Genomic DNA, 20,702 nt, shown 5'->3' with positions numbered 1-20,702 from the left:
AGGCTCATCAAATATCTTGCTTCACTCAGCGCCGTGGCGGGACTACTGCCGCGTCGAGAGGCTCTGGCCTAAAAATGACCCTCTCCCCGCTGAGTTGCCAATCATTACTCATCACATTAGACAGCTAGTCGCGTTCTCAGCTCCGTCTTGCTGTGCTGCCAGTCAAACGCTCCCCTTTCTTTGTCTGATCCTCTTCTCTGCTACAACTCTTCGCCTGCTTTTGATAAGTTCACGTCAGGCATATCGAAGCACACTCTTATTCAGTTAACTACCCTTCACCTCAGCCTTACAAAACTTCCACCAGAGCCCCCATTGTGTGGCGTTACAGTGGTGACTATGATAGAGCAGCTTAACAAATGGCCTTTGATTGTTGCTTGACTCTCCAGTGTTTGTGCATTTCTATGGCACTGCGTCGGCTACCGCATGATGTTTTGCCTTGTGAGTGCAATATCTTGAGATCACCCTGAGGGAATTTTATTCAAATTTAGCACAAGCGTACATTTGAATTCAGCAATGAGCTACTCAGGATTTGGTTGTCTTATCTCAAAGGTCAAGTTTGCTTTGACCTCATCTGTCTCATTCTCATGACATCTCAATAACAAGTTATTAGATTTTGGTGGTTAAAAGTTATGGTCACTGTTACCTTGCAGTGAACACAATATCTCAAGAAGACCTCTGGGAAATTTCTTCAAATTTGGCCACTTGGTCCTCACAGTGAACTGATAACAATTTGGAGGTCAGAGGTCAAGGTCACATTGCATTCATTTCATTCTTGTGGGTTAGGGTTCAGAAAAACTAGGGAAATTTGATTGAATAATAAATTTGTGACACAAGTCTTGAAACTGTGCTGATGGTATACATCTGTGTAAAGCATCCATGTTTTCTCAGACATGGATTTAAACTGGAAATGCAACTTGACTGGTTTGCGGTAGCATAACAACTGCAAGGTGGTAATTCTAAGTTGCTGGATGTCTTCCAGCTGCACTTCTAGTTTTTCTGTCTCTCAGTTTTCTATCAAGGATCTAAAAGAACCAAAATACAAGAAAATATATGCAGTTATTTACTGATCTCTGCCATTTCTCTGCCTCTTAAATCCCCATCCGACTGTTGTTCACCGCATATACCATTGTCAGTAGTGATAACTGCAAATAGCATTACCTCAGGCTGAAAGCATCCCATTTATTGTGAAACTGACTGACAAGCTCGTCACAAACAGCCATGTGCCTAATAGAAGGTATCAAGCAAATCTGTCTCTTTGTGCGGTGAAATGGCTCAGCTGTTCTGTTGAACAATAACTTCGAAAGCAGTTAAAGTTCGGATAAAAATAAATAAATTGTTCTTTTCAGCTGGGACAATGAATCTGATGCTTGCAATAGCTGTGGTTATTTCTAAGAAACTTGTAATCCAGACATAAATGTAGTATATGGTTGAAAACAATAGGAAATTGTGCTCAGAAAGTATAAAAAATTGCACAAAGGAAATGAGCCACAATGCTAAAGAAACCGACAGTTTTTGAAAGCAATTTTGTACAATTATGTCTCTCCAGTCTGCAAAATGATGAAAATCCTGTGTTTTGTACTCTTACTAATCCATTTTCTTCCACTTTCTGTCTCTGTCTCTTTTACATTCTCTATTACAGCCGCGTTGCAGGTGTCCATATCCTTGAACAAAGTGGAGTTAAGTGTCGGAGAGTCCAAGTTCTTCATCTGCACAGGTACAAACGCCGCACACACTGTCGTTTCTATATGTTGTTTGGAGGCAGGTCAGAGATGCAGTGGGGGGCCTCTTGTGAAGTCCGTTTTTTGTTTGTATGACTGTGAACACAACACGATCCATGCCGTCCATATGGTGAGTGACTCTTTGACACGGTGGCGACTGGATCTGCACACCCGCCCCTCATCCTCATTGTCCTCTCTGAACGGGTATATCAGCACTCAGCCATAACAGAGAACCTGAAGCGGGTGCCAGCGGCGCGGTAGGGTGGCAACACACTCTGGCAGGCCCCGGCCCGCCTCCTGCTGGCTGTCTCTTCTCTCCTGCCAACCCACTCAGCGTGGAGCTAACAGCCAAGGGAGTGGAGACACACTGGGAGGAGCATTGAGGGGTTTGGAGGTCTAGCATGTGCTAAGAAGGGGGGGTTGCAAAAATAGTGGTGAATGGAATCAAACTGGCAGGAAATGAAAGCTTTTATTGTGAAAGAGCTTGAACAACAGAACTGAGAAGAATTGAAAAGGCTTTGAGTGAAAATAGTGGTGGAGGTTTGAGATAAATAGTAACTATGTATCGTCAAAAGTGTGTTGGGGGAAGTGCCTGTGTCACTTTTTTTTGCCCTTTTCCACCACGGGCAGTTGCAGTTAATTTATTTATTTTTATACCATATTCACATGCCAATGTGCCAACTGGATCGGGCTGAAAAGCAGAGCAGAACAGTCAGGGAAAAAGAAAATCCTGGTAAAACCAAAGCAGGCTTGCAAACAATGAGTCTTTTAAAGTGACTCTTTGGCTTTAAGTTGCTGAGTCCTGCTCTATGAATCAGACCCACATAAATATGGATCGGAGGAAAGAAAGGAACAGAAAGGCAATTATATTGTATGTTGATTCACGGAGTCTGGGCCTGTTTGCGAGGAAAAAAGGCAGAGCTGAGAGGTGAATGTTTTGCTCTTGAGAGAAAAGAACCTGGGTGAAATCAATTCACTTGTTCGATACAAATCTTTCTTGTTTCGAAAGTTTGCCAGGAAGAAATTGGCAGCAGGGTAAAATGATTGAACACCTCATTTCTTCCAAAAGAGCATAACTTTTTTTTTTTTTCCTTGAAGATTGTTCAAACAAGTTGTTTCAGGTCAAAACTGTGTCAAACGCAGGTCATTGTAGCAGGCACGATTGTATCACATCTTAGTTTTGAGCTAATTTTTTTCTTGTCTGCTCCCAGATCTTTCTACTTGAAAACTATCTTGGCTAAAAGCCTGTTAACTTGCCTTTAATTAAAGCCTTTTAGATTTCATCTTTGCCCTTAAGTAGTCTTAATTAAATATACAACAATCAAAGTTTAACTGTGGAAAAGAAACATCATCGGGTATTATTTAGTAAGAGTTTAACAGTGAAAAGCTTGGTAAATCTGTTGTGTGATTGTAAATTAATTAAACAAAAACAGAAATCTCTCTATTAATGCAAAAATAACTGTTTATGTCAGATCATAATGCTCAAAAGCCTTTTTTCACCCAAATTTAACATGCATCTTGAGTAACCACTTGTGATTAGATGTCAATACTCCGTTCTACGTGCATATAATCATTTACATCATTCCATTCAGCATCATTAAGAAACTACTGCTGCCGGAGTACGAGCTCCATGCCAGGGACAGTTGGTGTGTGTTGTCTCAATTACTGGATCTCAACAATGCATTCACACCAGCACATAGAGTTTGTCACTTGATGACCCAGGAAACATGTTAGTACCAGGTGTAATCAGGGCATAAGAGGCAGATTGAGAAAATGTATTTTGGAGCCTTGGATGTATAACTCTGGCATAAAGCTCGATGTGATCACTTTTCCATAGCATATTATTCCCTTTTTTTTAAAAAAAAGTGTTCATTTATTTATTTATTTTTCCGTTTTTGGACTTGATTCCTATAGGATATATATTCTTGAGACCTTTCAAATTCTGACTCTATGTCATTCTACACTGAAATTGATGGTATACCTGCACTGCTGCAAAAGTAGTGATGCATTTTTATTTGTTTTGTTAAAGGCCCCCGAGAAGTATTTTCTTAATCAGCTTCTTTATGATTTATGAGCTTTGACATTAACACCATTTTTCTGCCAAAGTTCACATTAGAGACTCCTGTCTGTGCTTAATTTTTGCCGGTGTTCATTTAAAAAAGTGAGCAGGTTTTGTTGAGAAAAGATGAGGTTTAACAGGAGAAATATCTGAGTTATGGAAGAGCCAAATACACTGACCAATCAGAGCAGACTAGGCATTTCTTTTTCTTTTCTTTTTTTTTTTTGAGGGGGTGTAAAGACACAGGCGCTAAAATGCAGCATTTCAGACAAAGTGAAAAAAATACAGGTGTTCTAGCACAGACAATATGAGGAAGATTTAATGTTTTTTGACCATTAAAACATGTAAACATGCTCAAGGAGAAGCCCAAAATAAAGGATAGACCTGAAAACTTGCATAATAGGTCCTTCCTTTAAACTGTTAGTATATCACAATTTGGCATTAATTTTGTTTTTTGCATATTTGGTCACAAATACTTAATGTTCTCCATACCCCACAGAGATATAATGTAGACATATAATTTAACTTTGACTGTATAATCTTTGATGCCCACATATGATATGGATAATTATACAACAGCAGATTTTCTCCATATCCTGCTGAAATGTGAAAGTGTACAATGGCTTGTATGCCGTTGACGAAATTTCCATAAAGACTGAAGAGTGTACAAACATGAATTAATATATGTCAATTGAATAGCCTTCAAACGTTCTTAGTATTCATTTTAAAACCCCTTTTATCCTCCCTGTTTTTAGAGTGAGTGATGTGGCATCTATTCATATATTCTTGCTTTGAGAGGAGAAAATGTAAGTGACATCCTTTCAGCAGAATTAGCTTTTATTCATCACATAGCTGTATATGATAATGTTTTCTTTCTACGCCTTCACTGCAAAGCATTCTGAAAAGATGTTTGCTGCGAGGATTTGAATTGAGGCCACGGCATGGTAGGAGAGTCAGAAAAAGCGGAAGGTATAGGAGGTCAGGAAGAGAAGAGGAGAACAGTGAGTGAGAGGCGGAGAGAGGAAAAAAAGCAGGTGAATTGAGCTGCGGGAGGAAGGGGACAGCTGGAGAGATTGTCTTTAGAAAATAGTTGGCTCTAAGTGGTCTTCGAGAGAGAGAGAAGCACTGCATTTGTGCTTGTGTCACCTTGCACGTCGACTGAATTTGTTCTCGGTTTGTTTGTTTCCATCATTGTTATGGGAAAGGTCACTGACATCTCAATGGTAAATGCATGCAATGAGAGCTGTGAGCAGCTTTTGCAACAATGCACTTGTACACAACATCTTTATGGTGTATGTGAGCAATCTACCGTTTTGCAAAGCCGTATTGTATGGAAGCTTTTTGTGCGCTCTTTTTGCGTGTCTACAGGTATTTTCTGTGCTCTCTGTTGCTCTCTGTATTGTGTTAAAAATCCAAAACTGGTGTCAGATACATCATATAACAACATACATATGCATTTAAAATAGTGGTGTTCTATGGATATACACCACCATCTCCTTGGCATAGATCCTGCAAGTCTCTGGAACTTGCAGGATTTACGTGGACCGTTTTTGTGCCTTCATGCCATCGAAAGCCGTAATCAGAGGCATTCTGTTGTCTGGGTTGTCCGTCCGTCTGTCCCATTCTTGTGACATAATAACTCAAGAACACTTTGAGGGAATTTCTTCAAATTTGGCACAAACATCCACTGTGACTCAATGATAAACAGCTTAAATTTGTGTGTGCATGTGTTAATTATGTCCAAATTTGACACAAATGTCTAGTAGGATAAAATAATGACATGATGACATTTTATATGTAACAGAGCGAAGGTGAACTTCACTGTGATATCATAATGTTCTGCAAATTCACTTGTCTGGTCATTACTCAGTGCCATAATTCAGGAATAAAAGGGGTTACATTTGGTCAGATACTGACTTGGTGACTGATTGTGCTGCTTGAGACTGTGCTGATATTATATCGATTTTCAGATTTGAGTTAAACATCCATGTTTTCACAGACCTGGATGTTAACGGTAAGTGCAGCTTGACTGGTTTGTGGCGGCATACAACCACAGAGTGGTGATTTTAGTCTTATTATGTACAATGTTTTTTGAAGCACTTCTTGGTGCAAGCTATTTTTCAGAACATTTTTAACAAAGTTTGCTTTTAAAAAGTGATGGGGATAAAACTGTCCATTTAAAAAATGTCTCAGGCGTCCCAAGTGTAATTTAAACTAATAGTGGCCACATATCTGTCCAAGGCCTCTGGTGCTCAACCAGTCGATAATCTATTGATTCAACATTATCAAACCAATCAGAGATCCCTTGTTCTCTGTATGCAAGCGTCTCCATTTCTTGTTTTTTTCACTCATGTGAGTGCGTTTCTAACTGTGTATTACTGAATAAACCATTATGCACTAAATACAGAAGCGCTGCTGTAGAGTCAAGGCATTGTCTTTTTTTCAACACCTTTCGCAACACTCTTTAGTTCATATTCTTTTAAATCACCAGGTGTTGAGAAAAACAGAAATGTAAGCAATCATAGAAAACACCATTACAAAAGTCTTTGCATTCAGTTTTAAAATGCTCAGTTAGACCTTTTGTTAGGAAACAAACAAACCAGCAGCCACAGCGAGGATATGTCTCCTGTCAGGCTTAAATGAACCTGAGCTCATGGCGTGACAAATAAGGAGGTGGATAAACTGGTGTTTAGGTGTGTGTTTAACCTCCCCTATGACTGAGGTGGCAGAAAGCCAGAACAAGTGTTGGCTGCAAAATAAAACAAAAGCAGCTACAAAGGCAGCCTCACTGGTCAAACGAGATCCAACCGCTCTTATGTTTCCATGTGGTTTTCTTCAGATGTGTCTAACGAGGGCAGGGGAGGTCGCATCACTTGTCCCTGTACGCTCACCCATTGGCCAGACATTACAGACGAAGATAAACATGTAATTTTGACACATGTACATGCTGACCAGTGTGATTCCTCCCCTGCTTAGCAGCACTTCTGCCCTGCTATCTACTTCCCGGGAGACCTGAATCAATTACGACCATGGCTCCAGTGCCAGCCACCGTGGGGACGTGGGAGTGTTTCGGCTTGTGCTCGGCTAATTCTGGCGCCAAGGGGCACGTCTAGTCAATAATCTGCCTTGTGCAGGAGGCTTAGATCGCTTCAATATTTCAGTCGCTTTATATTGCTCCCTCACTGCCAAGGAGGATCACAAACATTGTGTGCAACACCTTCCAGAACAAAGCTTTGTTGTTTCCTTTTTCAAAAGTTTTATTTCAAGTTCAAAATCAAGCCAAAAGAGAGCTGTCCATCCCATTCTTGTGAACACAAGATCTCAAGAATGCTTTTGGCACCAACGTCCATTCAAACTAACAAACTGACACTCATGCCCACTTGGACTTAAGAATAAACTGACTAGATTTTGGTTGTCAAAAATTCATGGTAACCTTGCATCTTTCTTATTTAGATGCAAATCTTACAAACATGTTTTGGTCATAACTCAAGAACTCATGCTAATTATGACAAAATTTCACACAAATGTCTAATAGGATATACTGATGAATTGATGATATTTTCTGTCTGAATGGTCAAAGGACAGCTTCAGTGTGACATCATAATAATCTGCAAAAACACTTTTCTGGACATTACTCAATGCCATAACTCAGATAATGAATTGGTGACACTAGTCTCGGGTGTCCACCTTGAAACTGTGCTAACTGTGTAGACTATAGGGGATGTGGGAGTGTTAAGGCTCGTGTTTGGCTAATTCTGGCCCCAAGGAACATATTTAGTCAAAAATCTCTTGTGCAGGAGGCTTAGATTGCTTCAATATTTCAGTTGCTTTATTTTGCTCCCTATCTGCTTAGAAGGATCCTAAACATGTTCTGCAATATCTTCCAGATACAAAGCTTTGTTCTCCTTTAAAAGTTTTATTTCCAGCTCAAAATCAAGCCAAAACCAGGCTGTCGCTTTCATCAGCAGTTAGCAGGAGCCGGCGATCAATCGGCGCGCTGCTGTGTAGACGTTTTGCAAGCACCTTGAAAAATCATCATTGTCTTTCCACTCTACCTTCAGAGGAGTCAGTCATCGAGCGTTCTCTCTTGCCAAGAATCAGTAATAATGCTGGAGCTTATGCAGATTTTAAGAGCGCTTTGACAGAAATTTTCACCAGCTATTCATACAGTTGTAAGGACACACACAGGGAGGCAGGGCTGAGCGTGAAAAACAGGGCAGCATGCTACGCACTCCTGTCTTCTCAGATCATCTGTGAAGCAAATGACCTGTCACCGTGCTCGCTGCATCAACTTTAACATATTTAGCTGCCGACTGTAAAATGGTAAGAGGTGATAACGTTGTAATGCTAACAGGTATAAAAAAGGGACGCCTGTAGCAATGCTAGACACTTATCTGCTCCCCACAAGTACCCACATGCACCACGAGGCACCGGTGGGAAGCCACGTGTGAAGGGAAGCAGGAGAATGGCTTGTACTGTAGCATGATTGCAGCAATGCTTGTGTTTGATTGCCTCATCAGATTTGTTGGCCTTGAAACTAACGAGCAGCACATGCCAAAGCTGTGTTGCTGATAGTTGTTGGAAACATTGCGGTGATGATCGGTGTCAGCATGCTGGGGTGTGAGTGGGAGCCGGCATGTGTTGCTATGATGCAAAGTGCAGGCGTCTAGAGGAAAATTTATCATAATTTACGGTTATGTAGTATCAAACTGAGAGATTATTACCAATGTTATGAGCAATTTACATAACCATACATGCTGGACGAATGTGTTTCCAGCTAAATCCTGCTCTACGTCAAGCCATGTTCACACATACACCTGCGAGCGCTTGAGATGAACCCGCCACCCTCTGCTACTGGCTGCTGAGCATCGGGGAGGTTAAAAGCTTTGCTCAAGGGCATATTGCAGATAGTTAGTGAAGGGAACAGAGAGCATCCTAACTGCCTGCTCTCTCTCTCTCTCTGGGGTTATCTCTTGCCACTGGCTTTTCCCATTTTCCTAACACGACCTGTTTGTCACAAAAAGGGATGTCAGTTTCAGTTAATTTTGCTTTCCATAGACCGACATCCATTAACAGATAACTAACCAATTAATTTTTGAAGAAAAAAAACCTGCAAAATGACTGTGAATGAATCAAAGAGGCTCTTCCTTTTAGTTTGGTGCTCCATTGACTCCAGCTTTAGCAGCACATTGCAAAGGGCTATCCATTTAGAGGTGGTGCAGCTTTAATGTTCTGTGATTCAAATATCATTACTTTCATTTTGTTATCTGTTGGTTTTGATAATAGCAAGTCTCTCACATCCTCCACGGGTTAGCTGATGCTAACCTTAGCCTCTTTTCAGTGCACACCAGCGCAGTTGGATGGGAGTTAGCTGACACTGCTAATTCATAATTTCTCTTGACAACATTGCTGCAAAAAAATTGTGCCCATCCTACGGTCTCTCTCGAGGTTGCCAAAGTGAATAAACAGCTTCATTTTGAGCCTCAAAACTCCTTTAGCATAATTAAGTATTTTAGCAACACTACCTATGCCGACACTGCTAATGGTGCTTACAGAGCTACAGTGATGACATAGTTAACAATGCAGAGTTTCCCACATGTTCATTTATTTGTGGCATCCCACCACAATTAAACATCTGCCACCACAAATAGATTTTTTTCTAATTTTGGAACTGGACCATTCATTAGGAGTGCTGCTAAAATACAAAAAAACGTTATGCATTGCACCACACTCTTGGCACAAATGGAGCAGCAGAACACCAGACACAATGAAAGTGAAACTTATCTATTCATTCTGCTGGGTCTAAAAATTTGAATTCACTCGCAGCAGCTGCTCCTCTCATGCATCAATCTGATCTGATCAGCTCTGACCTGATTAACAGATCAGTTATTTAATCCAGTACTCAACCACCACAAATTGTTGTTGAGATAAAAAAAGGTTTGTGGAGCCTCCACCTGCGCTACAGACATGCAAAAAACCCTCAAAATATAGAGGGGACACAGAATGGTACAGAGGGACACACATTTTACACGAAAGAAAACAACAGAAGTTAGCTTTTGTCATAAAGCCTCTGTAGCCAGTCAAAAATGTTTTCGGTGGTTAACAGATTAATGGTTCACTGTTAACATCCCAAGTCACAAACATTTATTTCTTCAATTGTCCGCTTTTTTCCTCATTTGAATCCAGCAACTTGTCTCTAAGGGACTGGACAAGCGTGTGTCCATCTCCTCTTTTCTCCAAGGTTCTGGCTGATTGATGGGCTCAGTAATAAGCCTCCACACTGACACTTTTATTTGCAGGTTTTACAGGCAAAGGGCACCTGCTGCTTGCAGATGGCCCAATCATCTCCTACAGTAGCCAGACGAGTTCATGTTTCATAGACTACATATGGAGGCCATTTTAATCAGGGTTCAAGTGAGCTTTTTGATCAAGCCAGCCATTTGTTTCAGTGTTTACTGTCAGTGTGTGTGTTGGTATACGTGCATAATCTTGGAAATGAGAGTGGAATTTACGGCCTACATATGTCCCTATTCCTTTACAGATTTATAAGCTATGTAAATCCAAGATTATGACATAATCATGTAATTTCAGGCCGTCTGTTCCCTTGACAAGCTACAGCAACAATGTTGGATGGTCCTCAGCTGTTCAACAGACCAAAGTGAGCAGCAATGCTATTGTATTGATATGTAAAACCTTAGCAAACCCCATACTTTACGTATATCAAAACCTGATTATCATCAAATGAATTGAATAATACCTAGAAACTTTTCCAAAATATTAGTCCGAATCAATCGTAAGTGAAGTGGTCATTGAGACAGATTAAAAACATCAGTCAGAAGGGGTTAATAACACTGTTAAAAATGTATTCATATATTTGACAGAAATTCACCATATTATTTTAAAATCTAGTGTTTTAGATTAAATTCTAGTTTGTTTGTTTTTTCTAAATTAAGCGTAAATCCCATAAGAATACAGCAAATGTATTGTTATTAAAAACAATAGGCCTAACCGTACAGTAAAAATTGTAAGTAAATTCATTTAGGGGAATTATAGATTTTTTTAACAGGAGTTCTCAGTTGCTCAATGATCTTAAATGGTAAATAACATTAAATTATATGATAAAATACAAAAATATGTGCATATTGCAAAATATAGAAATAGGACAAAAAATCTTTTTTATAAACTTTAAAATTAATGTAAAAGGTATTTTAAAATTGTAATAAAAAAGTAAAATGTCTGACAGAAGCTGTTGCCAAAAACACAAAAAAATTAACTTAAATTTATGAAAAAGTATTGCTGGGGTTCGGAGACTATTTGGTTGCAAGTCTAGTTTTATAGGAATACTTGACCCACAAAATGATTACTTGTATATCCATTCCTCTCCCTGTTATATTGAATTTGTGAAGAAAAATTTGTTTTCTTGCATGTCGCCGCAGTGAATAAAGAATCCAAAAAAGGAGAAAACTCTTGGTGATTTGAAATCATTGGGAACTGTGCTTAAAAACAGCAAAACTATATGCAAACATCCATTTGCCATCTCTCACGCAACTCGAGCAGCACAATCCTAATCTCATTTATCTAGTCTTATGCTCAGTACTTCACAAGCACATGCTATTTCACTAAGACCTGACTGTTTACGACTCTAGTAATCTTAACAAAATATACACACCTTTTAATGATTTATGTGAGAATTGGTAAATGGGTGTGATATAGTTTTGCTGTTGTTAAACCCCATCACCCCTTACTCAAATTCATCAAGAATGTTTGCCGCTTTTTGAGTTTTTTGTTCACCTTGGAGGCATGCAAGAAACTTTTCAAACTTTTCTGAATTCATTGTATGATGGAATGAGTAATTGATACACAAATGGGCAATTTGTGGGTCAAGTATTTCTTTAAAACTACACTTGTAACAAAATAATCTCCGACCTTCAGTGTTTGTGAAGCCAAGAGCATCACTGATTAATGGAAAGCCAACCAGCTGCTATCAAACTGCATTTTGTTTTGTCTTTCTGCAGGCTGCTCAACTTCCAGGCTGCCTTCCTTCATGCATAGAGATGCCAAGTTAATGTCACTCATGGGCAGTCCAGTATTCTTACAAATAATCTTGGGACTGGAAAATAACAGGTTCAACTTACTGGACCAATTTGGAAAATGCACAAAGCTGTGAGAAGTCAAAAAGTAGCAACTTGTTGCAAATGATAAATGTCTTTAGGCATTTAAATGTTCTGATGAGATCCCAGGTGTGAGTGGGAGTAATCATGGGAACATCTCTTACTGAAGTAGTAAATGTGAACATGAAACCCTCCTAAAAGAGAGTAAAATCATGATCATCACTTTATTCTATCTCTTTTTCTCTGACCTTGCTTCTAGCTATTGGCGAGCCAGTGAGGCTGGAGTGGTACAACCCCCAAGGCGAGCGCATCGTGCCCTCCAAGCGGATGGCGCTGCACACAGAGACGTCACGATCCAGGCTCATCATTTACAACGCCATCATCGAGGACGCGGGTATCTACCGCTGCCAGGCCACCGATGCCAGTGGCCACACGGAGGAGGCCTCAGTCGTGCTGGAGATCTACCGTAAGCTTTACAGATAGTTTGCACTCACACACGCGTTTACCTGCAGATGCTCTGTGTTTGCCTCCAGAGGAGATTTAGATGTGAAGACATGAAGAGAATAAACCTCTCACATTAGTGTTGGATCACAGGGCTAGGAAGCCCATTCATATTCTTAGCCTCTCTGCAGCCACAAGCTGTTAAAAATATTATCCCTATCTGTGTGCATGTGCATTTTAGGTCCATGTGTACCTTTGACTTTGTGTGTGAGCTCGTGTGAGAGGGTGTGTTACACTCATTCTTGTGATTAAAGTATAATGACAGCTAGTAATGCCATGGGACTCGGATCCTGCCAGGCATAATGAGGGATGTGGCACTGAGGTTAACCTGTGTTGCTGACCCATCAGTATTTCCCGGGAAAAACTTAATGTTACGAGGCGGGGGTGGCTCTGTGGTTACAGAGACTACCCCAATGCAGGTTGCATCCTCACGGAGAGCAGTGAATTAAACACAATTTGTCTTGTTATAGTGTCCTTGAGCAAGACGTCCAAGTTATCCTCGACTTTCCTGTGATTTGTTGAGGGAAAGAATTAGAAGATACATATAAGAGCAGGATAGTTGCCACTTTAGCGTCTTTGCTTTTGACGTCATACATTGGTGTGCTGTCCAGATGGAGGGCAACACCAACACCCCACTAATGCCTATGATTTGCACTGTTTACTGCTGTTTCAATCATTCAAATTGAAAAAAACAAAACAATGGCCATTTTAAGTCTCAAAAATAGTTGGATTGAGAGAGAAGAAGTGAAAGAAAAAGTCACTGGGAAAGAGCGGCAAACGTGGATCAAAGTGTTGTGTTAAACATGCCACGAGTTGGATGGAATAACAATGTGCAGTGACAACTTTTCCATGTTTTTAGCCTCTTTGAATGGTTGACCAAGTAGGTAGAAAATAGTAGCTAAAATTTGCAAATTTTAGTAACATGCAGGCCCCCAGAATTGGCGCCAGGCTTCCAAGTCGTGTTACATAGTGGTCAAAAGTGAATTACACCGTCACTTGATGCTATGGCACCCAAAAACCCTTTTTCTCAAAGACTTAGATTGGGAAGACACATCTGTAAATCAGTCAATGTATTTTTTTGAGACCACAACCCCTTGTGAAATGACACTCTTCACTATCAGGATTTGATCCATTTGGTCCAATCAAGTTTTGAAAGTCTAGATGGGCCAGACTCTAAAATCTTTTTAATTTCATTCAAGTAAGCAAAGGGCTAAACAGGAAGTTAGCAGTTCGACCAGTGGAAATTTAGCCTCTCTGCTGCACTCAGCCACACTCGGCCGCAAAATTAGTCTAATAATCCCTTTTCTTCGTTTTGTATGGATCACATCCAACTTAAGTTTCAATTTTCTGACAATACCTGCAGGTTCATGCAACTCTTTTATGTAGCCATGTTCCCTTTTTTAATCAAGCAGTACATAAATTTGTCACTTAATGCCCTCCTTTTAAATTTTGTGCATTATCATCATCACTTGATTGCAAACAAAATACTGGGAACACTGAAATCATATCCTCCATGTATTTTATTTCTGGAAATGTAGGGCTTTAAACAACCTGCACAAGTAAAGCAACTAACATGTGGTGGATATTTTAAAGGCTGATTTAAGTATCCAAGATATTAAATTTTATTCCAGGTCAAGAAAACATAAATTATTGAAGCATTTGGTGCTGCTCTGCCAGAATATTCCTTCTGACAGCATGGAGAACATTTTGAAAGAGCATGTAGAACTCCATGTTCAGTCTTAAAATGTACAGAACATGGAATTAAACGGCTAACTGACTGAATAAAATATGTAAAATTTAAATCATTCAAAGTATTTTAGATTTAATATTAAATTTTGAGAGCATAAAAGCCTAAAATCCTTGCACCTGCAAGTAGGTACAAAGGGTACATTTCCCCAAACTTACAAATCTTCTGTTCACAACAAGTACAGCAACAAGAAATGGATTAATGTTATAATGCATGCAAAAAGCACACCCACAAAAGATTACATAAAAACCAAGTGAAGTCTGAGATGTGAATAACTCAAATACCCAGATTCACCAGGACTTTGATCAGGAGTTTTCCTCAATTTTAATTGGAGAAAACGTCAAGGTATGGGGATTTGATTCCAGGAGACGCACACGCGCACGTGTACTGCACACACTCTTGAAATCACCACCTGCTGCGCAGTTGCCTTTTTCATCCTCTCCCAGCGAACCATTAGAGGAGACATCACAGCCTCAATCACACCTGCCACCACTCAGCCTTTGCCTCATTCACCACATAACCAGCTCCCTTAAACCATTGTTTCCATGGCAACTGGGCGTCACACACCCGGGTCCTCGATATAGACTGCATGAGCAGCATGCGGATGAAAACCTGCCAGGAGCTCCAACCAGACGTTCTGCCAGCGCGCAGCCGGAGCAAGCCATGGACTCCTCGGGCGGTGCTCAGGCCTGTGCACTTACAACATGTTGTACATCGGATTTATGACCTGAGAGAGGGATGTCCTCTCGGTAGTTGCTAATATCTGCATGATATCCTGTTATAATTAGGCTGCATGAAGTGGCAGATTAGTTCTGGATCCAAAACGGGTACCTGGACTTGGGCTACAGTAAAAAACAAGCTGAACTTTTAACCGTGTTAATGGCATGGCTCTCAGGATAGCATTATTGGTCAGTTGGTTTGGTCCTCACTAAAATATCTAAACAATGCTCAATTGATTGCTATAAAACTGTGTACAAACAGTTATAGTCCCCATAGGATGAATCCTACTGATGTGGTGGTCCCTTTATTTTTTTATTTTTTTTTTACATATATTCAGATGATGAAACCCAGAAATTTTGGTAATCCCCTGACTTTTGCAATAGTGCCACCCAGTGGCTTACATTTGTGGTTTTTCAGTAAAACCTCTCGATGACCATCGGGTGGATTGCAGGCTGTTCTCATGCACTGTTATACCTACGAAAAGCAATGCACCAGAATTCGTATGTAACCTACCTAATTGGAAAGGCTGCGATCATGTGAGTGCTGCACTGACGGGAGCAAAGAAGGAAGTACCGGCTAAAACAAAACACATCTATTTGAAGATATGTGCTTCAGCTTCAGAAACGGCTTCAGAAGGTTCCCCCAGAGGCCTAGAGACGTTTCATTGTGTTGACTGTTGCATTTGTTTTTAGGGTTTTTGTCTTTTTTGACTTTGCATCATTTATATCTTTGCAGAGTATTTGTTTTGGCTCTTTGTAGCACATTTTGTCATTTACAGTATGTTTACATTGTTGTATTTGTTGCAGATTTTCATGTGTTTTTGAATTGGCATCGTTTCTGAAACTGCAGCAATGGAAATTTCCAATGGAAATCTTTTGGACCGTTGTAGCTGGTTTTCCCTTGTTGGCCAACGTACAAAATGCAAATTTCGATAGTTTTCCCTGAAAGTTCACTGATAGCAAAAAAATTAAAATTACCATTAAATAACTGCAGCAGTTTGGTGCTTTTGCAGCCGCACTAGGTGACAGGAAATTCATAATAAAGTAAGCCAGCCGGCTCTTTTCATTTCCTCTTAGTTTATTAATGGACAGTGCAATAATGCTGCAAAGCCCATTTTCCAAAACCAGCAAAATTGGCCAGTATAGACAGGAACAAACCTGCCTCCCAGTAGAGAGAGGTCCAGGGAAATTGGCTCGTCAACATATCAGACTCTCATCCTGGCAGTGATGTGTAGGCGAACGGCGGAAGAGAAGCTCCGGAGTACTGAGTGTATTCTCAATTCACCAGTGTCAAGTGTGCGGCAGAGTGTTACTCTGGAGAGGATGTTTCCCTTACTGATTCTTGTAGAGCTGTGTGACAACAAAAGAGAAAGGAAATGGATACAAACAGAAGGAACAAGTGACATCAGAAGTGTTCAAACCTGAGAGAGCGATGGGGGGGAGTGAGAGAGAGCAGCAGATTTTGGATATAAAAAGAAGAACACAAGAGGGAAATTGATAAGAAACCAACAGAGTGAATGACAAAAACACGCAAAGGCACCCTTGAAGTTAATGACGACACTGAGATGCCAGGCACGTTCACAGGCGGAGGGTGCAGTCGGGGAGAGAAAGCTCATTTTAGGGAGCAGCCTGGCATAAATCACACAGCAAAATGCTAATGCTGAAGCCTCGCTAACGGAAGGGACTGATAGGGGAGCTGTCGTTGATTTATTCACACCTTCACAATACAGCACACAGATGATAGCAGGTGGTTGCGGCGCTAGCGGTGCCAGCCCCGGCGCACATCAAAGCCCGACTATCCGAACGAGAGCGGGGTTCGAAGGAGGATCAGGTGCTGTTTGTGGAGAAGTGCTGGTCCAAGAACAGTGTCCCTCATAAAAGCAATTTGTCAAAACACCAAATGTTTGTCAAGAGGGAGGACACAGCTTCAAACCGACACAGAGTGAAATCTATTATCGAAGCATTCCTGAATCCAAGAAAGATCGAATCAAAGGATGTCTGTGTTCTTGTCTAATTCTGCAAACTGACAGACTGCAGAGTGTCTCCGCTCATTGATTTTTTGTCGTGGTTGTGATTGGCAGCGAGTATAACGGTCACCCTTCTGTCTGTTGTGCTGTTTCATCAGAATCGCCTTATCCGTGTCCCAGAAAACAGTCAAAGCCGGATTTAGTTTTTGTTTTATTTGATTCTTGTGACTGAATCCATCCATGCATTTCCAAAGGCACACTTTGTTTCTCATGTGCCTGTTTTCAAACACTTTGCATCTGAATTGCGAGCCATTACGTCACTTGACAGTTGTGCTTTGGCGACTCATCCTGCATGGTTCTCTGGGCGGCAAGCTTGGCTGATCCATCATCTGGTTGGTTGGTCCAGACTGAAAAATCTCAAAAACTATTGGGTGGCTTGCCTTAAAATTTGTGGTGGAAGAATTGTCGTAACTTTTCATGCAATGCTGTCATCAAGTCAAAATTTAAATCTGTCCAAAACTTTTGTTTATGACAAAATACCTGTAAAATTAATCATAATAAATCATATAACAGAGTGTGTATTTTCAACCAGGCAATGCACATCTATCTGGTAATTTACACCTTTTTATGGAACTCATTGTTTGCTGTGATTGTCTCATAATCGCCACATTGATGCGTTAAGGTCGGAGGCGGTTAGGGAAAAATAGTTCATGATCAGGGCTATTACTAAGAAAACCCCCTATTACCTGGGATTAAAGTGGTAAATTTATGAGAAAAAAACCTCACAAATGTACTTTCAGAGAGTCATTTTACTTAAATTTAATTTGTATAAAGAGCGACACAATCTATGGTGGGTGTAAGATGTGTTGGATGAATGGGTCATGTGCAGGACTTTCACACAAGAGATTTGGGGTTTGAGTGATGTGTGAGTCAATGTTGACTACTATTTTCAGGTTTTCGGATGTATAAAGCTGCTTAATGCACACTGTGTACAAAAAACTAACAGAATAGCTAAATAGACCAGCTAACATCATATTTTGACAAAGCCCTTTCCCTTCAAACAGTCCAAACAAGTTTTATTTTTTAGAGGAAATAAACATATTTTAATGTCCAAAAGAAAAACCCTAATCATTTATTCAGTTGTGGGGAAGAAATGTGAGTTCTTTCTCAGATTTTTTCAATTGCCTAGTCAATAATTTTTGTGAACTACCTGAAAAGGCACATTCAACTTACAGGATGCAACCCAGACAAAAAAAAATGTAGGAAATTTATTTTAAAGCAACTGTTCCAAACCCTCTAACCTCAGATTCAGTCATAAAACACTTCATAGTTAAAAGGACGGTAAGAGCACAGCTTTTCATTTTTTTTTCTTATTTTCCTTTTGATGTTCAGACCTGCAATAAATTGCTCTGAATGCTCGCAGAAAAAAAAAGCTTTTCCATCTCCATCTTGTTTGATCTTCCAGAGAGGCTGACGTTTCGGGATGTCCAGTCACCGCAGGAGTTCCGCTATGGTGAGACAGCGGAGGTGGTCTGCGATGTCATTAGCTCACCGGTGCCCGTGGTGGTGTGGTACTACCAGGACAAAGAGATTACTGAAGAGCATCACAGTAAGTGTTTATGACTTCCTTTCACAATGAAGTTGTTTTCTTGACATTGACTGCTGTTATTGTGGTATTATCTTTATTCCTTTCACTTTATGAAGATGATTTATGTGACTTAAAACATGTTCAGAAGTTATTGTGACCCCAATGTGGTTCAAATGGATGGTTAGATGGAGTAATACGACGTTAAAGTTTAATTAGCAGGGTAGAAAATAGGTCAAAATTTAAATTAAATAATTTGGTGAAAATGAGGTGGTGTTTTTTATATATTTTTCCCTTTTTTAAATCTCCATTACCATTATAATTAGCTGCTTTTTTTAAGCCTGAGTTTTGGAATATAATTAGTCTCTAAGTACGACAAGTGAGTCATTCCTTGAAAACTGTTCAGTTTTGGTCCCCAAAATTTAAAGGGAAAAATGAGTTCAATCACTTTTGTTTTCAACTGCCAAAGACACGAATTCAACTGCACTTACTGGTATGAAGTAAAGTACAGTTAAAAAATAAAAAAGGCAGTTAGAGACATTTTCTATTTAACTTTCTTTCTCTTCATGTCTGTTTTGACAATTTTTCTCATCCCTGTGAAGTAACACTCAATAAACATTACATCGCTCTTACACTTTTTTGTGGTTTTAGGAGCATTAATGCTTCCTTCTGTATGAGGATTGTGTTAATCAGTTTAAAGAAAAAAAAGAACATATTTTAGTGAAAAAAATTAAAAGATTGATGCTTTACCACGTCACACCAATGCATTTCTGCACAAAATAATGTTGTGTTCTTTCAAGTGACTTTACTATTGTTTGAAGAAGAAATATTTAAATGCTGGTTAGTTTCTAAATGTCTTTTGGAACATTTTTTGGTACGTGGTCTTTCAAAACCTTCTCTGTCAAGCATAACATATCCACCTCGACACACAAAAAACATACTGAGCATTTTTTATGACATTTTTTAAATGTATTTGCATAAAATTAGCTTTTCATCTAGCTGCATAATAAGTATGGTTTTTACTTCAATCTCAGAGAGAATTTCAGCAATTTAATTCCAAATATTCACATTCCACACCGTCTCAAGCCAGATGGGTAGATGTAATTGGGCAAAAGAAACTTTACCAGAGCTTGCAAAATAAGTTTTACCAGTCTAAAACTCTTTATGCTATGAAATGCATAATTCTGCATTTGCTTATGGTAAAAAATATATTAGAAACCCAAGGTCCAACCTGAACAGTTTCAATGGAATAATTCAAAACTACCAAAATATTTTAAAGGTAACCTGTGGAGTTTTTGGAGCAATGGTTGAAAAAGTCCCTTGTGCACATGTTGCATGTCTGTGTGCATGCAGGTGACATGATACACTGTCCTGCTGAGGGTTTTCTGTTGTGGTAAAGAAATGCTGCAGTGTGCCAACAAAGGCAATGAAGAGGAAGCGAGCAGGCATCAACATAAACAATGTGGGTTTCAAATTCTTCCAGAAACTGGCTTTGTAAATGTTTTATGAGGTAAAAAATGCATTTAACTTGTTTGTCAGGCCTCAAGGATACAAACAATGTGTTTTAAACATACCTCTGTTTGTTTACTCCACATGGTACCTTTAAAACATAAGACCTGGATGGGGAAAATTGTTCATATAATGGATGGATAGAAAGAGTTTTGTGGGGAATTTAAAAGTTTAATTAGTTTCTTTTAATGAAGCCACTGAAAATATGTTATTATAGTGAGAGTTCAAGTAGTTTGGCATATTTCACATCAGAGATTTTTGTTTGAGTGTTTAAATCATAACAACAAAACAAACAGCTTAACTTTTGAAATTGTTTATTTTGTTGTGAAAGTTTAATGTTATTGAGAAAAAATTAAGACTTGAAATTATTTTGTTTGGGGCTTTAAAGAGTGACTTTTGTGATGAAATTAGTAGAGTAAGTATTTAGTTTGGCATTATTAAACCGTGCAATTGATCTTTATTATTTCAATAGTAGACTGTGATGGAAATAAAACTTGCAAGTAAGCAGCATTCTCAAAAGGATTACATTTTGAATGTAAACCTGCCAAACGCACTTGATTATTGAGGGGGAAAATGCTCACGAGTCCCAATTCTCTCTCTCATTGAAAAGACTTGCTAATGTGCCAAAAAATACTGTTCTCTAGGAAATGCTATTTCCTTCCTTTGTGTGGCTTCACAATAAGACAAGGATATCAAATTCTATAAATAGAAATCCCATCAGCCCTGGAGGAGGCGTATAACTTGGACAGAAACCATGTTAACAAGCGACTGAGAGAATGGATTACG

The 20,702-nt window shown here is 39.5% G+C and overlaps 1 protein-coding gene across 1 annotated transcript in view; it reads left to right on the top strand.

Moving 5' to 3' along the window:
- The window catches only part of LOC121962626 (neural cell adhesion molecule 2-like), a 337,501-nt gene that overhangs the window by 228,575 nt on the left and 88,224 nt on the right, over window positions 1-20,702 (top strand). Inside the window, exons 2-4 of the mRNA XM_042512843.1 lie at window positions 1,640-1,714; window positions 12,148-12,354; window positions 18,288-18,435. Coding sequence (XP_042368777.1) covers window positions 1,640-1,714; window positions 12,148-12,354; window positions 18,288-18,435 — 430 coding nt within the window. The remainder of the gene's footprint in view (window positions 1-1,639; window positions 1,715-12,147; window positions 12,355-18,287; window positions 18,436-20,702) is intronic.

This window comes from Plectropomus leopardus, chromosome 24 (assembly GCF_008729295.1).
Source record: "Plectropomus leopardus isolate mb chromosome 24, YSFRI_Pleo_2.0, whole genome shotgun sequence".
Taxonomy (NCBI): Eukaryota; Metazoa; Chordata; class Actinopteri; order Perciformes; family Serranidae; genus Plectropomus; species Plectropomus leopardus.
Note: the sequence above shows the minus strand (reverse complement) of the source record. Positions and strands in the feature narration are given on the sequence as shown.